The sequence below is a fragment of the Schistocerca nitens genome, chromosome 3, assembly GCF_023898315.1.
Source record: "Schistocerca nitens isolate TAMUIC-IGC-003100 chromosome 3, iqSchNite1.1, whole genome shotgun sequence".
Taxonomy (NCBI): domain Eukaryota; kingdom Metazoa; phylum Arthropoda; class Insecta; order Orthoptera; family Acrididae; genus Schistocerca; species Schistocerca nitens.
The window spans coordinates 735383781-735401888 of NC_064616.1; the positions used below are offsets into that span (position 1 = coordinate 735383781).

At 41.9% G+C, this 18108-nt stretch overlaps 1 protein-coding gene across 3 annotated transcripts in view; it reads right to left on the reverse strand.

The window, feature by feature from the left end:
• The window catches only part of LOC126248709 (lysine-specific demethylase phf2-like), a 174158-nt gene that overhangs the window by 22072 nt on the left and 133978 nt on the right, over positions 1 to 18108 (reverse strand). For all 3 annotated transcript variants that reach the window (XM_049950004.1, XM_049950006.1, XM_049950003.1), the window contains one exon: positions 5479 to 5663. In XM_049950004.1, the coding sequence (XP_049805961.1) occupies positions 5479 to 5663 (185 nt within the window). The remainder of the gene's footprint in view (positions 1 to 5478; positions 5664 to 18108) is intronic.

An 18108-nucleotide genomic window follows, 5' to 3' on the forward strand; every position in this document is an offset into this window, starting at 1 on the left:
ACTTATATTTAGTGAGAGAATTTTAGGATAGTGCAGCTTATCCATAAAGGAAATCATGTACAGAACACTGGTGCAACCCATTCTCAAGTACTGCTGTAGTGTTTGGGTTCCTCGCCAGGTCAGGCTAAAGGTAGACCTGTAAGAAACTGAGGCATGCTGCTAGATTCGTTAGCAGAAGGTTCGATCAAATACCAAGTATTATGGAGATGCTACATGAACTCAAATGGAAATCTTTTTGTGAAACACTATTGAGAAAATTTAGAGAACTAGCATTTGCAGCTGACTGCAGAATGACTTGAAATTAGGGTTAATACAGAGGCATAGATAGTCAATTTTCCCTTGCGCCATTTTTCAAGTGGAATGGGAATGCTAGTAGCGGTACAAGGTACCCTCTACCACAAACCATATGGTGGCTTGCGGAGTATGAATGTAGATGTAGATGCTTCCTCACGGTACCAGTGACAATAATGCCATCAATGTAATCAACACAATGGTAGCCAGAACATCTGAAAACTGCAAGTAATAAAATAAAATTATCACAACAAATCATGGTTATGATCTTGTGATATTTTGATCTTACTATGACAATCTATTGTTTTAAATCCCCAAATCCCACACTATGGCCCCTGTATTTGTACATGTGTATGTTAATAACAGTATACATCACACTGAAAGTGTGTTTATGTGGAATATACACAGGATGGTGCATCTGATTTTTAACAAAACTATTTTTGTCTGTTTTTAATTATAATGTGGAACTACCGGATGGAGTCCATAGGAAGGAGCTGAACGAAGATGTTAAAACTTAATGCCAATGTGAAATCAAGTATGAGAGGTGTTGAAGATGAAAGGAATGACAATGAGACAGTTTTAAGCACGACATGTATGCAATTTGCAAAGTCAGTTGAACATACCTGTTACCTGTTGCCTTTGTTATCATTATATGAATAGGTATAGAGCACTTTGTTCACATCCACCTAGTACACAACTTTCTCTAAGGAATTCCTCCATACAGCTTGCCACAAAGTTTTATTTTACTTGTGATCTTTTCAATGACACTGAACAAGATACACACACCTTCTAGACATACATGTAAAGCTAAATTTAAACATAATGTCATAGCTTAATGCTAATGCCATGTACTGTGCGCAGCCAAAACTATCACCAAACTGAGAAAAACAGAGAACATTTACTGTTCTACAATAATAGACTAGCAAAGTCTCTTTGCAATTACCTTCATTGTGTGAAACAGATATTATGATATGGAGAATAAGACTTGACATGATTAAACATTTTTTTCCCTGCACTTCTAATTGTCATGGAAAGAGTGAAGGAAGACCTTACACTTATGGCAAGTACCCTTATGAGATACTTGCACTAGTTTGCAGATGAATACTAAATGAATCTGCAAACAAAGGGATTCAATGCTGCCACTGATTTTCTATGTCTGGTGAATAGTTAGGCTTCTGAACTGACCTACAACTAGAACAATGGAATGTATGTTGAAACCGAGAAGCTTTTTAGGCTTAAATATTTTTTTTTTAAGCTATTAACTATTTAGTGTCTTATCTCAGTCTCTCTATCAAAACTTGGCATTTCTGGTTACAGATAAGATTGTCATCAGAATACCTGAAGCATAAATGTGTGTGTGAACATGAAATTCCAAACACTGTAGCAGGTTGGACACAATTTGTTGGCATGGATTCTTTTCTATTGCACAGCAAGTACTCGTTAATGGGTCTTGGGATGAATTAATCTGGCACGCGTCTAACATTCCGGTTCATCCCAAAAATGTCCAGTGGGGTTTGTGTAAGACCTCTGAGCAGGACAGGCCAGTAATTACACCTGATTTTCTTTCGACTATGATTAAGCTTGCTTTGAAGGCAGCAGCATCACTACAGCTATACAGAAATGGTCAGCTTTGAAGTTGTGGTGTGTGTGTGTGTGTGTGTGTGTGTGTGTGTGTGTGTGTGTTGTGTTTGCTGGTAAAGTTACGGCCAGCTGCACCAATCAATTTCCATTATTGTTTCCTATTGAGATCATCCATTTTTCTAATTGTGTTTGTAATATCAATTGTGAATTCAAGCCAAGAGTATTTCATCTTTTGTGAAAGCAATTTCAATGTAACTGCAACATTGTGATGGTAATTAAATATGATTAGTGAGCTCTAGTTTAATATTTGAAAGCAATATGTCCTAGAACAAATAATTTTGCCCTGTGCAACTAAAGTCAGTTTAATTCAAATTTGTTTCATCAGCATAGTGAGACACTGTTTAATTTCCTTGAGTTCAGTAATGGTGGTTTTTCTTTTTGTGGGAGGGGGAAGGGTGGCTCACTCATTATTATCAGAGAAATGCGAATGATGGCTATGTTACAGGTACGATTTATTTGTATGAGTAAGAATTTTCTTTCATGTTAGAAAGCAATCATTATTTTGTTCTTTACAGGAGAAAAAAAGGATCTTTTCTGTGTGCTGCATGCAGTCCTTTCTCAGTTGGTTAGGCACAAACTAAATTGCATTCTGTTTTAGAAAACTTACAAAACAAATAAGGTTTCAATGCAAAGACCTACAGTATTATCAAGAAGCATTTATGCCTTGTTCTTTTGATCCTGAACAGTCATACTGTTCTGTGGTGGTTGATGAAACTGTGCAGATAGTGTCTGAACTGTTTTACATTCACAGTGTTTTTAATGTGACCAGGTTCAAATTATTTCCATGCATACGTACGAAGTGTTGTTACACTGGGAAAAAACGGAGTGGCCAACAACACATCACACAATTCATCTAATAGTACATACATACATACATACATACATACTCAAGCCATCACATATTGCATGTTCAATATCTGTTGTATTTTAAATATAAATTCTGGTTCTTAATGGCTGCCACAGCAAGAACTGTAGAACATGCAACAGAAGCAGAATATTATTTTGTAATGAACCATCACCCCCCCCCCCCCCCCAAGATTGATAACCATTCATCTGAATTTTATCAGGTATCAGCTTCAGTAGATACAGCACCTCTATTGTGAAACTAAGGAACTAATTGCTGGTTCCTCAGAGGTTGTATCCAGCCATTTCCTGGATTCACTGGTGCATTCACTATTCAGTAGAAATTTGTGTCACTCCCTTCTTTATTACTATCCAACACTCTAACCCTTTCACTACTGTGGGTGTGTAAACACATCCTGAGCCCTCATACCCTCACTGCTGTGGATGAGTTACTTCCATGTCTAGCTGAATAAAAAATTTCGAGTATTTATCATGCAACGTATGTGCCTCATTGCGTGTTATCATTTGCAAAAAAACTCATTTTGCTGTCTTGAACTGTTCATGACATATGCTGATACTGATGACCATGATTTATGATACACAAGGACAGGAATGGGCGTGTCACGCACAACCATCTATTGGATAACAAACCCAATAACTCGAGAACGAAGTGTGATGTCTTTCAGCTCTAAATTTTAAATAATATTTCACTATCTTATCTACATTTCATTCTGTGGCGGCACCACCGTTTAGGATAGGGAGAGTTAGTTTTGTGCAATATTCTGAGCACAAGTTACAGCCAGGTGCGAGCCGGACTGCAGTAAGTTATGCATACCAACAGTTGCGAAGTAGAATACACGCCATAGGGCCGTCAAAATGCTGAAAGAGTATATTGATAATTTTTAATTATGACCGTCTGACAGCAACTGAATAAAACACAATTTTAGTGCCATACGCGTTTCGCCTTTATTTTCTGCAAGGTATCATCAGTGGCCTGGAATATGTACATATATTAGCTATTTAATTTACATTTTTGTCACTGTGCCTATAGGTTATAAACAGTTTTGGTGGTTGGTATTTCCTATTAAGTAGTAATGTTTTGAACTGTACTTACAGGTTGTGTGGACAATTTCTTACATATTACGCTCCTGTTGCATTTTTGGTGTTGTTTTTCTTCTTATGAATGCCAATTTGCGGTTTTTTTCCCACATTCCACAGCACTATGAACTGAACGCTTGTTTCAATGCAATGTTTTGGTTTCTGTTGCCGAGTGTCAAACGTTTTTGCCAAAGATCAAATGTTATTGCCTAACTTTCAAGTGTAATTATTGAAGTATCTGTGATCTGTTCGTGTATGCATTCGTGTGTGTGTGTGTGTGTGTGTGTGTGTGTGTGTGTGTGTGTGTGTCCAGACGGTAAAAATTAGCAATATACCGTGATATTACACGCAACTGAGGAAGACAGGAGTACAAAAGTTGAAGATGCTGAAAGAGTATACGTAGCAGTTTTGCATGTCGCAAATCACAGGCACAAGGGGCCCACTGGCCAACCTAGCGTGTCACGAGTACGTGACGTGAAGCGGCGCATATGGCAAAACAGAGGCACACAGCCGCGTATAAATAGGTGCGGGTTTCTAACGAGATTGATTGAAGTGTGTCAGCTCTCCCGGACGGCGGGTCGTGTCACACCACCAGCTACACGCAGCAGCACATGGGGCGCCAGCGTTCCAGTCCATGGCGGGTCACTGGTTTGACCCTCTGAGGCCAATGCAGGGTCCGTAGCCAGCCAGCGGTGGGCCACTCCATGGCTCGCTACCGTGGGCAGTCGTCCTGGCTTCCCACACAAGCCGGAGGTATCCCGAGGCGAGGGCCACAGATTCGGACACTGGACTGCGGGCGCTTGTCGCCACGATTTCAGCCGCGCTGGTGAGGAGCACGCTGCTGGCCACCTGTGGCTCACACCGAGCGGCACTGAGTTGGCAGGGACGCAGGCCGCTGAGTCAAATGCTGGCATATTGACGGCGACGCAACTCCACTGGCATACAAGGCCGACACACAGTGCATGCACGGGTAGCTGAGGCAGCCATTCCGTGCCAAGCCATTTCACAGACAGCGAAGTGGTGTCTTCAGCATTGCGGGACCCGGTGACGCAGATGAAGGGGAACACGGCACTGTAGTTGGAAATAATAAATCACTTGCCTTCTACCTCTTCCCACTACATTTGGTCATCCTGATACATTCGGTGGCAGAAGTTGCCACTACAATTCACTGCAATGTACGAGATAAAAATCAACCGCATGCAAAGTTTATGCAATATGTTCGAAGCTCTGCAGACTCTTCAAAATTTCGTGCAGTAAGTATAATGAATAACAAAAAGAAATTCAGTTCTTTATCGAGTGAAGATGTGCAAAAGTCAAATATTTTTCATCCAATAGTTTTCGAAAAATCGGCTGATAAGTATTTCATGCTGGCCAGAACTCTATCAGCATAGGCACCAACATTTGGCGAGCAGTACCGCCATAAAGAAAGCCACCCTTAGCATAGAATGCAGCAAAAGGGTCAATGAGCCTTATCTTTTGTATACTGTACAAGTGTGTGTTAAACGGCTGGCTTTTAAAGGAGCTGTGTACATCAAACAAAACAGAGAAAGTATTAAATCATGCTAATGCTATTAAGCTTCTATCCAATGCAACATTTCAACTTACTGTAATCTTCATCTTGGTGGACTTTCCCCATTGCTTCCAAGCCTTCTTCATCTAACTGTGAATTTTTCCCCTGTAACCTAGGTGCAAGATCTGCTTTAGAGCTGCCAGCTTCATTTAAAAAGGATCCACTAATACTCAGCATACCTGCAATCGCCTCTCTTGTGGAGGGAGATGCTCTACCAGAGCTGAAATACAAGTTGATTTTGAGCAATGCGGAGTTATTGAAGGAGCATTATTCTGACAGCCTATTGAGATAAGTGAAAGCAAAATTAATGAGATGGAGGTAACAAAACTTACCACACACAAACTAATTTTATGTTCAAGATGTTTCAAAAAGACTCACCCAATTTCACATTATCTTCTATGTGAATGACAAAGTATTAATTTAGTACATGGCAGAACATATGGAATTATTACTCAGATAGAACTGAATTAAGGAAAAATACATAAAACAGAATGGAAATATCTTAAATATATGGTACAACAGTTTATAACATTAAATTTAATTTCTCAATTCAGTCAACAGAATCTGTGGTCAGGGTCAGACAATTAGTCATTTGCATTGCCTGGGTACCATGTTAAAGTACACTCCTGCACAATGTGTTGAATGGACTGGGGTGTCCAATGCAGCTGCAAGACGAGCCAGGCACTTTTTCCCACTTGAAAGGAAAGTCCTTTTATACTCCATTTTGTACTCCTGCTGGTGTTTGCTGGATCCATATTTGCTTACACTTCTGGCACGTATTAAATCCTTCTTCACGGACTTCTGCTAGTTGCTTGGATTTTAGCCTGTCAGATGCAGCACTTGGGACATAGGTATGATTGGGAAGCTCGGAGTTGTCCAAGTACATCCTTATACTCTCTTATAAAAGCTTCCTGCTTTCCGAGTTAAAGTGGAGCGATATGGATTAGAAATTGGGAGATAATTGGTGAAGGTTTTTAGAGAGCCTGTTATCATACATAAAGTTGTACTGAGTTTGGTATCAAGTTTGCTTATATGGCTGCTGTTTATCCACACAGGAACACAGTATTCTGCTATGCTATACACTAATCCCAAACCCACAGTGGCGCGGTGCTGCAGCTGTTATCCCGAAGTGGTAATACAGGCTTAGATGGATATTGTTTCTGGTACGAACTCTGGATGTAATATTTTTAGTATTTGATGGTGACATGGATTCACTGCCCAGCACAAGTATTAACAGGGAGAACACATCAGACACACACTGACTGCGTACTACAGCTACCGCGTGTGCCTGTGCAAGTCACTGCAAACTATAGTGTCTAAGTGTCCTAAAAAAGTTTTTTGTATCAAATCACATCCAGATTGCATCCCACAGATCAATGGCATCACTGCCCTTTGTGTGGCATCATTTTTTTTGCATGCCACAAACTGGGGGCACACAATGAATGTTTGCCTCGGCCGGCAATCATCAACTACATTGTCCGTCACACGCTGCATGCTATCTTGCAAGTGGCCATAACAGCAGCAGCAGACAGGATGCAGCACCACATGTTGCAACAGGACATCAATGGAGCACCAGCAGATTGCCAGTTCGATCTGTATCTTATTAATGAGGACACACAGTGACGCACTGGCTCCCTGCAATCGAGATCCCCTCAGCACAAAGTAGCGATTTAAAATGGCCAGTTAGTCTCATGGCAGGGTCAGATCATAGCCCCAGCCAAGTATAAAAATGTAGCTCAGCAACTAACCTTGTTAGTAGTCAACTCTTTGACAACATAAAAATTTTTGGTTTAGGCACTTTCACACTTTTTTGGTTTTCAGATTCAGAACCAGGTAAATCTAGTTTCAACTAGAAAAAGCATGTAATGTTCAGAGAATTATTGAAAAGAAAGCTTACTGTACACATCAGAACAATTCACATGCTCTTATGATTGTTTAAATGGTCACCTCTAAGATTTTACATTAGACCACTGGAGGCATTGTCATTCAAGGTGGCCAAAAAAAAGGACACATGTTGACAGAGACAAAGTGTCACATTTGCTTCTCGTGATCTTCCTCACGGTGCTTCTGCAGTTAGAGTGGACTCATGAGGATGACCAGGGAAAGATTCGTGTTGATTTTATATGCTGAGAACCATAGTTGAATAAAGTGACACAATAACTGTATGCTGGACATATCTTACTAAATTTTTTGGAAATTCAGAAGCTCTTACAGAGGCAACTGAGTGGGTTCTGGCTCCATCACTAAAACACAATTTCCTAGTAGGGACCTTACAATCCAGTTTTCTTCTCACCAGACTTCTCTTTCTTTACACAAGTTAAGAAACCATCCACAGTCAACATTTTGAAACTCTGGAATATTTGTGATTAACATATAAAACCTCCCTCAGGAAGTGTACCATGGATGCTTCACTAAGTAGTTTGAAAGAATGTAGCAATATAGGCTGTACTTTAAACAGAGTAGTCCAAAGGAACTGAGAGGATAGTTTCCAGAAAAAGAGTTATGGTCTTTCTAGTAATGTTCAAAGTGATCAGATGTTTAGGACGGGTGGTAGGGACATTATACTGAGTGCACTATCCGAAAATTACCTCGAGCAATTAAACAGAGAACTGACTCATGGAGATAACATCTTGGACCTACTGATAACAAACAAACCCAAACTTTTCGACTCTGCAAGTGCAGAACATGGAATCAGTGATCATAAGGCCATTGCAGCATCCCTGAATATGGAAGTAAATAGGAATATAAAAAAAGGGAGGAAGGTTTATCTGTTTAGCAAGAGTAATAGAAGGCAGATTTCAGACCACCTAACAGATCAAAACGAAAATTTCTGTTCCGACACTGACAATGTTGAGTGTTTATGGAAAAGTTCAAGGCAATCGTAAAATGCGTTTTAGGCAGGTACGTGCCGAGTAAAACTGTGAGGGACGGGAAAAACCCACCGTGGTACAACAACAAAGTTAGGAAACTACTGCGAAAACAAAGAGAGCTTCACTGCAAATTTAAACGCAGCCAAAACCTCTCAGTCAAACAGAAGCTAAACGATGTCAAAGTCAGCGTAAGGAGGGCTATGCGTGAAGTGTTCAGTGAATTTGAAAGTAAAATTCTATGTACCGACTTGACAGAAAATCCTAGGAAGTTCTGTTCTTACGTTAAATCAGTAAGTGGACTGAAACATCAGTAAGTGGAACGAAACAGCACATCCAGACACTCTGGGATGATAATGGCATTGAAACAGAGGATGGTACGCATAAAGCTGAAATACTAAACACCTTTTCCCAAAGCTGTTTCACAGAGGAAGACCGCACTGTAGTTCCTTCTTTAAATCCTCGCACGAACGAAAAAATGGCTGACATCGAAATAAATGTCCAAGGAATAGAAAAGCAACTGAAATCACTCAACAGAGGCAAGTACACTGGACCTGACGGGATACCAATTCAATTCTACAGAGAGTACATGAAATAACTTGTCCCCCTTCTAACAGCCGTGTACCACAAGTCTCTAGAGGAACAGACTGTTCCAAATTATTGGTAAAGAGCACAGGTAGTTCCAGTTTTCAAGAAGGGTCATCGAGCAGATGCGCAAAACTATAGGCCTATATCTCTGACATTGATCTGTTGTAGAATTTTAGAACATGTTTTTTGCTCGCGTATCATGTCATTCTTGGATCAGAATCTACTCTGTAGGAATCAACATGGATTCCGGAAACAGCAATCGTGTGAGACCCAACTCGCTTTATTTGTTCATGAGACTCAGAAAATATTAGATACAGGCTCCCAGATAGATGCCATTTTCCTTGACTTCCGGAAGGCGTTCGATACAGTTCCGCACTGTTGCCTGATAAACAAAGTAAGAGCCTACAGAATATCAGACCAGCTGCGTGACTGGATTGAAGAGTTTTTAGCAAACAGAACACAGCATGTTGTTCTCAATGGAGAGACTTCTACAGACGTTGACATAACCTCTGGCATGCCACAGTGGAGTGTTATGAGACCATTGCTTTTCACAATATATATAAATGACCTAGTAGATAGTGTCGGAAGCTCCATGCGGCTTTTCGCGGATGATGCTGTAGTATACAGAGAAGTTGCAGCATTAGAAAATTGCAGCGAAATGCAGGAAGATCTGCAGCGGATAGGCACTTGGTGCAGGGAGTGGCAACTGACCCTTAACGTATACAAATGTAATGTATTGTGAATACATAGAAAGAAGGATCCTTTATTGTATAATTATATGATAGCGAAACGAACACTGGTAGCAGTTACTTCTGTAAAATATGTGGGAGTATGCGTACGGAACAATTTGAAGTGGAATGATCATATAAAATTAATTGTTGGTAAGGCAGATGCCAGGTTGAGATTCAATGGGAGAGTCCTTAGAAAATGTAGTCCATCAACAAAGGAGGTGGCTTACAGAACACTAGTTCGACCTATACTTGAGTATTGCTCAATGGTGTGGAATCTGTACCAGGTGGGGTTGACGGAGGAGTTAGAGAAGATCCAAAGAAGAGCGGCGCATTTCGTCAGAGGGTTATTTGTTAAGTGTGATAGCGTTACAGAGATGTTTAGCAAACTCAAGTGTCAGGCTCTGCAAGAGGGCGCTCTGCATCACGGTGTAGCTTCTTGTCCAGGTTTGGAGAGGGTGCATTTCTGGATGAGGTATCTAATATATTGCTTCCCCCTACTTATACCTCCCGAGGAGATCACGAATGTAAAATTAGAGAGATTTGAGCACGCACGGAGGGCTTCTGGCAGTCATTCTTCCCGCAAACTATACGCGACTGGAACAGGAAAGGGACGTAATGACAGTGGCACATAAAGTGCCCTCCGCCACACACCGCTGGATGGCTTGCGGAGTGTAAATGTAGATGTAGATGTACAATATTTAATTTCATGTAGTAATCCTTTATTCATTACACACAAACACACACATGGAAAACACACAGATTTTACTTTTACGTATTATTTATTTATTATTTATGAATTCTCCCAATAACGGAAGACATTAAGCAAATGACATTAAGCAAATGACAATCAACTTTTTTTCTGGTTCTTCTTGTTGCTCCAATAGATCTTCATTCTTTTTGAGAAGGCTTGCTTTCGCTCTTCTGACCACTTCGGTCTGTACTGTTTTTGTTTTGGTTGCTCTGGTAAAACTTTCCACTTCTCTACTTTGTGCTTAAAAGTATCTCTGTCTGAAATATCGGTTGCTGTTATATCCGCGTTGGTGAGGTCTTTTCTAACTTCGATCATCCAAGGTGTTGAAGCTTTAAGTGAGGTTACGTAATTTATTAGCTTTCTGGTCAAACGGTTTTCTGGTAATCTGCTAAGATGACCAAAGAATTTCAGTCGCCTTTTCTTAAAATCAATTTCTATGTTTGAAAACTTTTCTGTTGTTTTGATTGTTTGCAGTCTGTAGCCATCTTTAGTCTGTCTCGCTCCTAAAATTTTCCTAATGATTTTTCTCTCTTCTTTTTTGATGTCTTCGAGTTCTCGCTTTCTGTTCAGTACTAGTGTTTCACTTGCATAGAGGACTGTTGGTTTTATGACGGTATTGTAATGCCGAATTTTAGTTTGTCTTGACAAGGATTTCTTGTTGTAGAGGTTGTGGACTAACCAGAATGCTTTTTTGACTTTTTGTAAACGATTTTGCTGTGATACTATTTCTTGGCCTGTTGGTTCAATGTATTCTCCGAGGTACTTAAAATACGGGATTCTATTGATTTTGCCATATTTTGTTTTTAAGCTTGCAATTTCTACTTTTGAACATAGGAATTCAGTTTTTTCAAATGAGATTTGTAGCCCAACTTTCTCAGCACATTCTTTGAGTGTGTCAATCTGTTTAATGGCGGTCTGCTCATCCTCCGCTAGTATTGCTAGATCATCTGCAAAAGCGAGGTATGGAATGTAAAGATTGTTTTTGGAAAAGCCAAGTGAAATTGGTTTCCAACACTCATTTTTCCGTAGTTGTTTCTCCCATTCCTCCATAACTTTGTCAAGAACGATGTTGAACAAAAGAGGAGAGAGTCCATCGCCTTGTCTCACACCTGTCTGAATGCCGAAGGGCTCCGAAATTTCTCCCATGAATTTTATTTTAGACTTCGTGTCAGTTAGTGTTTGTTTTATTAGTTCTCGTGTCTTGTAATCTAATCCCCTTTCTTCTAAAATTTGAAATAATGAGGGTCTATCTATTGAATCGTATGCTTTCTTAAAGTCTACAAATGTGCATACTAATGGCTTTTGTCTGAGAGCTCGCATTTTGACTATGGTTTTGAGGTTAAAAATTTGTTCTGGGCATGACCTGTTTGTTCTAAATCCTGCTTGGTATTCAGATAATTTTGATTCTAGTTGTTCTTGTGTTCTCTTCAGGAGACAGGCTGACAAAATTTTATAGGTGACTGGTAAAAGCGAGATCCCTCTATAGTTGTTCACATCTGATTTGTCACCCTTTTTGTGTAGTGGGTGAATTAGTGCGATCTTCCAGTCATCTGGGATTTTTTCGGTTTGCCAAATATTTTGGATAATGTGTGTGATTTCTCTGAGTGAATTTGGACCTAAATTTTTCAGGAGTTCAGCTACAATTCCATCTTCACCTGATGCTTTGTTATTTTTAAGCTTCTGGATATGTGAATAAATTTCTTCTTTTGTTGGTGGTGCTGAGTTTTCTGATACGGTTTCTGGTTGTATTTTCGGAAACCTCTCCTTAGGTTCTGGACAGTTTAAAAGCTTTGAAAAATATTTCGCTAGTTCTTCACAATTTTCCTTATTTGTTAAGGCCAGTTTACCATTTGATTTTCGGAAGCAGAGGTTCTGTGGACAGTACCCTTTAATGTGGTTTGCAAAGGTTTTATAGAAATCGTGTGTGTTGTAATTTTTAAAGTTGTCTTCTATCGATTTTAGTTGGTCATTTACATATTTCCGTTTGTTTTGCCGTAAACTCTTGGATGCTTGTTTGCGGACTTCAAGGAATTTCTTGTGGGTTTCTTCTGATTTGTTGCAATTGTAATTTTGAAACGCTTTTTTTCGTATTATTATTATTATTATTATTATTCAGGAAAAAATTGAAATTTATATATTATGTAGTACACGATATTAGTGTACCTGTGTAGCTTAAATCAATTATGCTGGCCAACTTTTACATGACAATAGTCTCAAACCATCTCCTAAAACAACAAACAAACAAATTGTAAAAGAGAAATTTCAAACTAGCTTTTAAAACGTAATGACCAACAATTTGTGAAAGAATGTTTCAATCACTCAGCAGGACTATATATGGAGTTATTCCAAAAATGGTTGGCTCTCAGTAGCGAGGTGTTAAAGCATTCTAGTACAGGCAAACTTCCAGAGATGGGTGCAATCTTATTACTTTTGTTGATGACTGTATGAGCTCATCAATATGTTAAACCTTAAGACTAGCATTCTAAACAATTGTAGCAAATTACATCAAAAATAAAAACTTTAGAGCTACAACAAACAATTAAAAGTCCAGATTGGAATATTAACAACATTATGAAAAAGATGTTCTGTTCCCCATAAGGATGACACATTGAGTTGTAGACAGATGACAAAAACACTGTCACACACTATGCTTTTGGCCACAGCCTTTTTCAGAAAGGAAAAGACACAAATATTCACACAAATAAGCATGCTTCATGTACACATAACTACTATCTCAAACCGCTCGAGCCAGACTGCAACCGTGTCATGTCAAGCAAAAGCAGCAACCTAGAGTGGAGCTGGAAAGGGGACAGGATAGCAGAGTATGGGTGGAAGGAGAGGAGTCAATGCTAGCGGATAGAGCTTGCAGGTTCTAGGTGGCAGGACAAGGCCCCTGGGGCATAGTAGGAGGCTGATGTGTGTGTGTGTGTGGGGGGGGGGGGCAAAGAAGGGGAAAAGACCAGCTGGTGTGTTGGCAGAGAACGGCACACACTGATGGCAAGGGGACGACAATGAGGTGAGAGGATGAAAATTAGGGTGAGAGGGCGTGAGCTGGGAGAAGGTGATAGAACATGGGGGGCAGAAACAAAAGGGTGGAGGGTGTGGGGATGGTGGGTTATCATAGGTTTAGGCTAGGATGGTTTTTGAAGTGGAGGAAGTGTTGTAAGGATTACTCCCCTCTGGGATGGCCAGTGGGTGTGGCACAGGGGCGGACTATGATGATGTGGAGGTTGGGTGGACGATGGAACACCACTTTGCGAGGGGTGGGAAGGATCTTGGGTAGGATGTCCCTCAGCGCAGGGCATAATGACATATAATCAAAGCCCTGATGAAGGATGTGGTTCAGTTGCTTCAGCCCAGGGTGGTGTTGCATGGCATAGGGAGCACTCCTTTGTAGCCTATTCTTGGGGATGGTAGGAGGATTAGGAGTGTGCGGGGGGTACGGTATGGTAAATCTGTGGACAGAAGAGAAGGTGTTGAGACTGTGAAGGAATGAGGGTAGTGTCTTGGCCCTGAGCCCAGATCATGAAGATATCATCAATTGACCTGAACGAGAACCAGACCAAGTGCTTTGAGGATTTGGAAGGCTGGGAAGGTTTCCCCTAGATGGTTCATAACCAGGTTGGCATAGGAGGGTGTCAACCGCTGAACAGCAGATTTTTTTGTATATCTTCCCTTCAAAGGAGAAGTAGTTGAGTGTTAGTGTAAAGTTCGTAAAGTTTATGAGAAATGAGGTAGTGGGTTGGAGTCTCAAGGACGTTGGGAGAGGTGGTGTTCAGTAGCGGCAACAATATGGGCATGAGGGCTGTTGGTGTATAGGGAAGTGGCATCAGCAGTGACGAGTAGGACTCCTGGAGGTAAAGGAGTGGGGGTGATGGAGAATTGGTGAAGGAAGTGATGGTATCTTTCACTTGGAAACCACCTCTGCTCCCTCCACAAGATACTGCTACTGTGCAATTCCTACTACATACATCACATCTCTGAAATTGAATTTCTTGCATTCCAGCATCTGGAAGAACATTCGAGACACCATCTCCATAAGTTATCCAGCCTTTTGATATCCTACTGCCTCATTGGGGCACCACTATGCAACTCCTATCCTACCCACAGTGTTTGTATTCAACAACTCCTCATAGCTCTCAAACCCTGCCTAGATGACCTTTTCAGCTTGCCATATCCCCCAAAACTCCCTTCAACACTCCACAAAATCCAGAACTGAAACAATCCCAGAATACTGCTGTTAAAAGTTTCCACCAAAATCCTCAGCTCTGCAGAAGTTTCAGTCCAATCTAGTGGCCTCACCTTCAGCCCTAACCCAAATTTAAACATGCTGGACTTTTCAAAGACCTACTCTCCTCCTCCTGATCCCTGCAACGGAAACACTTCTTTGCCACCAATCCCTCCAACCAATGCCAACATAATCCCAAAATTGAACAATGCGCTTCCCAGTTCATACCGCCATCCAACTGTAATCCTCGCACCCTCCCCACTCTCAACTAACCCCTCCCTGGTCACCTTCCAGGAATTCCTTACCTCCAGCTTGGCCTCACCATCCTTCCCCAGGTCCCTTCCTAAGAAACCAATGTTTCAGCAGAAGACCTAATCATCCTGCATGCAGATAAATATTCCACTACTGTTGTCATGACTACTGGAAGGCCCCTGCCATTTGTCTGTCTCCTCCACCTATAAACTCTGCCCGAGTTACCCCATCCTAACTATGTAGTTTCTGTGCTCCCCTGTAGTATACCTTGTAAAAACTGGAACAATTAATTTAAAAAGAGTTACAAATAAAGTAAATAACATACTACTTACTTCAGTGCAAAACTTGAGCTTGCTTCTTATTAGACAACTTGTCAAATCGTGGCACCAAATTAAATATAGCTACCTTCATTTCCTTCTCAACAGGAAGTCTTGATCTGCACTTGGTTATTATGACTTTTTCATAGTTTATCACCTTCACAACAATTTCCTTAACTCCTTATCGCTGGTATTAGGAGACCATGCCTCAGTGGCTGACTAGTTTTACATTTTATTCGTGAAGGGGGCTTTTACCAGACCAGACTGCAGCTGTCTGGGCTTGGTGGTCCACCCAGACCTCACTTGCCCCCCCCCCCTCCCCCTCCCCCCTTGAGTGGGGTGTTTGCCTTACGTCTATGTGGGCTTCTCTTACCTCGTCCATGTTGCTAGTTTTTCCTAGACAATTTCTGAGTGAGGTACCTGTGGTAAGTGGTGGGGGCGGGGGAGGGGTTAGGGATGTATGTCCTCTCATAACACTCTGCTATCAGAGGCTTCTGGCTGCTCACTAGATGGGGTGCATTGCCTGACTTTCTTTGTCTTCCTTGCTTCTGTTTTGTTCCTTATTTCAAATTCATTGACCTCTGATAGACCTTGGAGTTTTCTTCCCCTGGGTTTTGTGCAGTAGACCATCTCTGATACACAGTCATGTAGACTTTACTGTTTGAGGAAAAATGGACTGATTACTTAGTAATTTGGTCCCTTTAATCAACCAACTAAGCAACTGATTGAAGAAACCACAATCACTGCCAGAGCTATGTGTAACACGTGATTGTTCAGCTTCACAGTTATGACTGCTTATGCAGGCTGGTCATAATCTAAAGTGGAATTTCTCCAAGGACAGACAGACTGACACCAGAAATGAAATTTCACAGAACTGTCTTATTTTCCACCAACTGTGAGACAAATCCGTGGTGCCTTGGGTGGTTCATGGTGCAGCAGGGCTCCATGGCACACAGGTTATATACCACTGCCACTGCCTCTGCCCTGAATCCATTTCCCTTCCTGCCCCTATGGCATCTCACACACACCTTCTGCATACTCTCCCAAATCCACAAACACAAAATAATCCTGGAATTCCCATTTAGTTGGTTATTGAGCTCACACTGAAAGAATTTTGGCCCTGATTGCTTAACATGCCACAACAAGGATACAAACCACATCCTTCACCTACTCTCCACCATCCTTATCCCTCTACCTCTTGGATCCCTGCTGACACCACTTCCCTGTACACCAACATCCCTCATGCCATTGGCCTTGCCACTACCCTCTTAGGCCAACCTGTTTATGGGCCATCTAGAAGCAACCTTCCTTGTCACCCAAAACCCCAAACCACTGGTCTGTTTCAGGTGCCTTGATGAAATCTTCCTGATCTGGACTCAGGGCCAAGAGGCACTATCCTCATTCCTTCACAACCTTCACACCTTCTCTTCTGTCCATTTCATCTGATCCTCCTCAAACCAGCATGTCACCTTCTTGGACATTGCACTCCTCCTCTCTGATGGCTCCATCCACACCTCTGTCCACATTAAACCCACCAGCCAGCAACAGTTGCCATCCTTCCACACCAAAAAATCCCTCCCATACAGCCTGGCCACCTGGGAGGGTGTATCTGCAGTAGCCTGGGCCACCTGGGGAGGGTGATCTGCAGTGACAAGAACTCCCTTGCAAAGCATGCTGATGGTCTCACAAACGCTTTCACAAACGGCACTATCCTGCAGACCTTTTCTGCAAACAGATTTCCCGTGACACATCCCCACACTATCCCAGTCCTCCCACCATTCACAGGATAGTCTATCATCATGCCCTGAAATGAGAGACATCCTACCAAAGATGCTCCGCCCCCATTGTAAAGTGGTGTTCCATTTCCCACTCAATCTACGAAACATCCTAGTCCATCCCTATTCTATTCCCAATACCATCCTATTGCCACAGGGAGATCCATGTGCAAGACCTGCCCAATCCATCCAACCAGCACTTCCTGTTCCAGGCCTTTCACAGGCTTATCCCACCACTTCAGAGGCCAGGCCACCTGTGAAAGCATCCATGCCATATACCAGTTCTGCTACCATCATTGTACGGCTTATTGTACCATTGTCAGGCGTTCAGCTGGGTGCAGTTATTTTTGTAACACGATATTTCAACTGTGTACCTTGCCGCCACCTTCTTGTGATACCTGTAGATAGAGTATCTTTGCTACATCCCGGCTCCTTTATACTCTTATCGCTCTCACCCCTTCCTCCACCGCTGGTTGCACACTGTGATGGGTAGAGTGGTGTGGGGGATGGCACTGCTGGATGCTGAGTGCGAACTCAGGTCCCTCAGTACTCCTGTGGCCTGCATTGAGTACAGTAATCACTCTCTGCCAATGCTGTGATTTTACTTGGCCGAGTGCTGGGTTCCAAGCTTTGCTGAGAGTAAACCCAGTATATTTGTTGATCAGCTATTGAAATATGAGAGGCTGATAGGCTGATCAACAGACACACTGAATTCACTCTCAGTAAAGCTTGGGACCCAGTACCTAGCCAACTAAAATCACAGTGTTGGCCAAGAGCAACTTCCGCAGCTGATGCAGGCCACAGGAATACTGAGGGACCAGAGTTCGCACCCAGCATCTGGTGACGGCAATGCCCCCCCCCCCCATGCCACAGCACTTCATCCACCGTGGCATGCAACTGGCAGTGGAAAAAGGGGTGGGGGGCCATAAGAGTATAAAGGAGGTGGATGTAGCAAAGATGTTCATTCTACAGGTATCACCAGAAGACGATGGCAAGTTATGCTGCTGAAATATCATGTTACAAAAACGACTGCACCTGCCTGGACTACAGACAACAGTACAAACAGTTGTGTTGCAGGGAAAGCCAAAGATCACATTGCACAGCTTCTTACATTGTTGTGACAACTAACCAGATGTTCACCAGGATGAATGGCACC